At 60.5% G+C, this 940-nt stretch overlaps 1 protein-coding gene across 1 annotated transcript; it reads left to right on the top strand.

Annotated features, from left to right (window-relative positions):
- Nucleotides 1-384: 384 nt before the first annotated feature.
- On the top strand, nucleotides 385-709 carry LOC130588469 (glycogen phosphorylase, muscle form-like; the record flags this gene model as incomplete). Its single annotated transcript, XM_057389388.1, has 2 exons — nucleotides 385-528; nucleotides 617-709. Coding segments are annotated over 2 exons (237 nt in total), but the record flags the coding sequence as incomplete, so codon positions are not given.
- Between the last annotated feature and the right edge of the window lie 231 nt (nucleotides 710-940).

The following is a 940-nucleotide window of genomic DNA, read 5'->3' as shown; positions in this document are numbered from 1 at the left end:
TGAAGCAGGAAGGATTTTTTGGGGGATTTTTTGGGGTCTCATGGAAGGGTACCCCAGGTTTTTGAGGGAAAAATGATGCAGCTGAAGCAGGAGGGATTTTGGGGGGATTTTTTTTGGTTTTACTGAGGGGAACCCCCAGTTTTTTGAGGGAAAGCGCTCCGGCTGAAGCAGGAGGGGTTTTGGGGTGATTTTTTGGGGTCTCACGGTGGGGATCCCCCAGTTTTTCGAGGGTACGGTGCTGCAGCTCAAGCAGGAGGGGTTTTGGGGTGATTTTTTGGGGTCTCACGGTGGGGATCCCCCAGTTTTTTCGAGGAAAAGCGCTCCGGCTGAAGCAGGAGGGGTTTTGGGGTGATTTTTTTGGGGTCTCACGGTGGGGACCCCCAGTTTTTCGAAGGCAAGGAGCTGCGGCTGAAGCAGGAATATTTCGTGGTGGCGGCCACGCTCCACGACATCGTCCGGCGCTTCAAATCCGCCAAATTCGGCTGCCGCGACCCCGTGAGAACGGCCTTCGACGCCTTCCCCGACAAGGTGAACCCCCAAAATCCCACCCGGGGTACCTCAAAACCCCTTCCCGACCCCTCCAGACCCCTCCCGAGTGTCCCTGTCCCCAGCGCAGGTGGCGATCCAGCTGAACGACACCCACCCGTCCCTGGCCATCCCGGAGCTGATGCGGATCCTGCTGGACGAGGAGCGCCTGGGATGGGATGAGGTGGGGGCGAGGGGTGGGCGGGGGGCTTGGGAAGGGGTTGGGGTCGGGGGGAACATCGGGATCTCCCCCCATTCAGCTGCGGGGGGGGTCCCCAAAACCTGCGGGTCGAAATTCGGGGACCCCCCACGCGTGGCTCTGGGTCTGCAGTGGGGGCTTCTGGTGGCCGTGGGTCATTCAGGGTCACTGTGGGTCACTCAAGGTCACTCAAGGTCACTCTGGGTCACTCTGGGG

The sequence above is a fragment of the Malurus melanocephalus genome, unplaced genomic scaffold (assembly GCF_030028575.1).
Source record: "Malurus melanocephalus ecotype Western Australia unplaced genomic scaffold, MMel_1.1 scaffold_5333, whole genome shotgun sequence".
In the NCBI taxonomy this organism is placed as follows: domain Eukaryota; kingdom Metazoa; phylum Chordata; class Aves; order Passeriformes; family Maluridae; genus Malurus; species Malurus melanocephalus.
The sequence above is the reverse complement of the archived record's forward strand: the minus strand, read 5'-3'. Positions and strand labels throughout refer to the sequence as shown.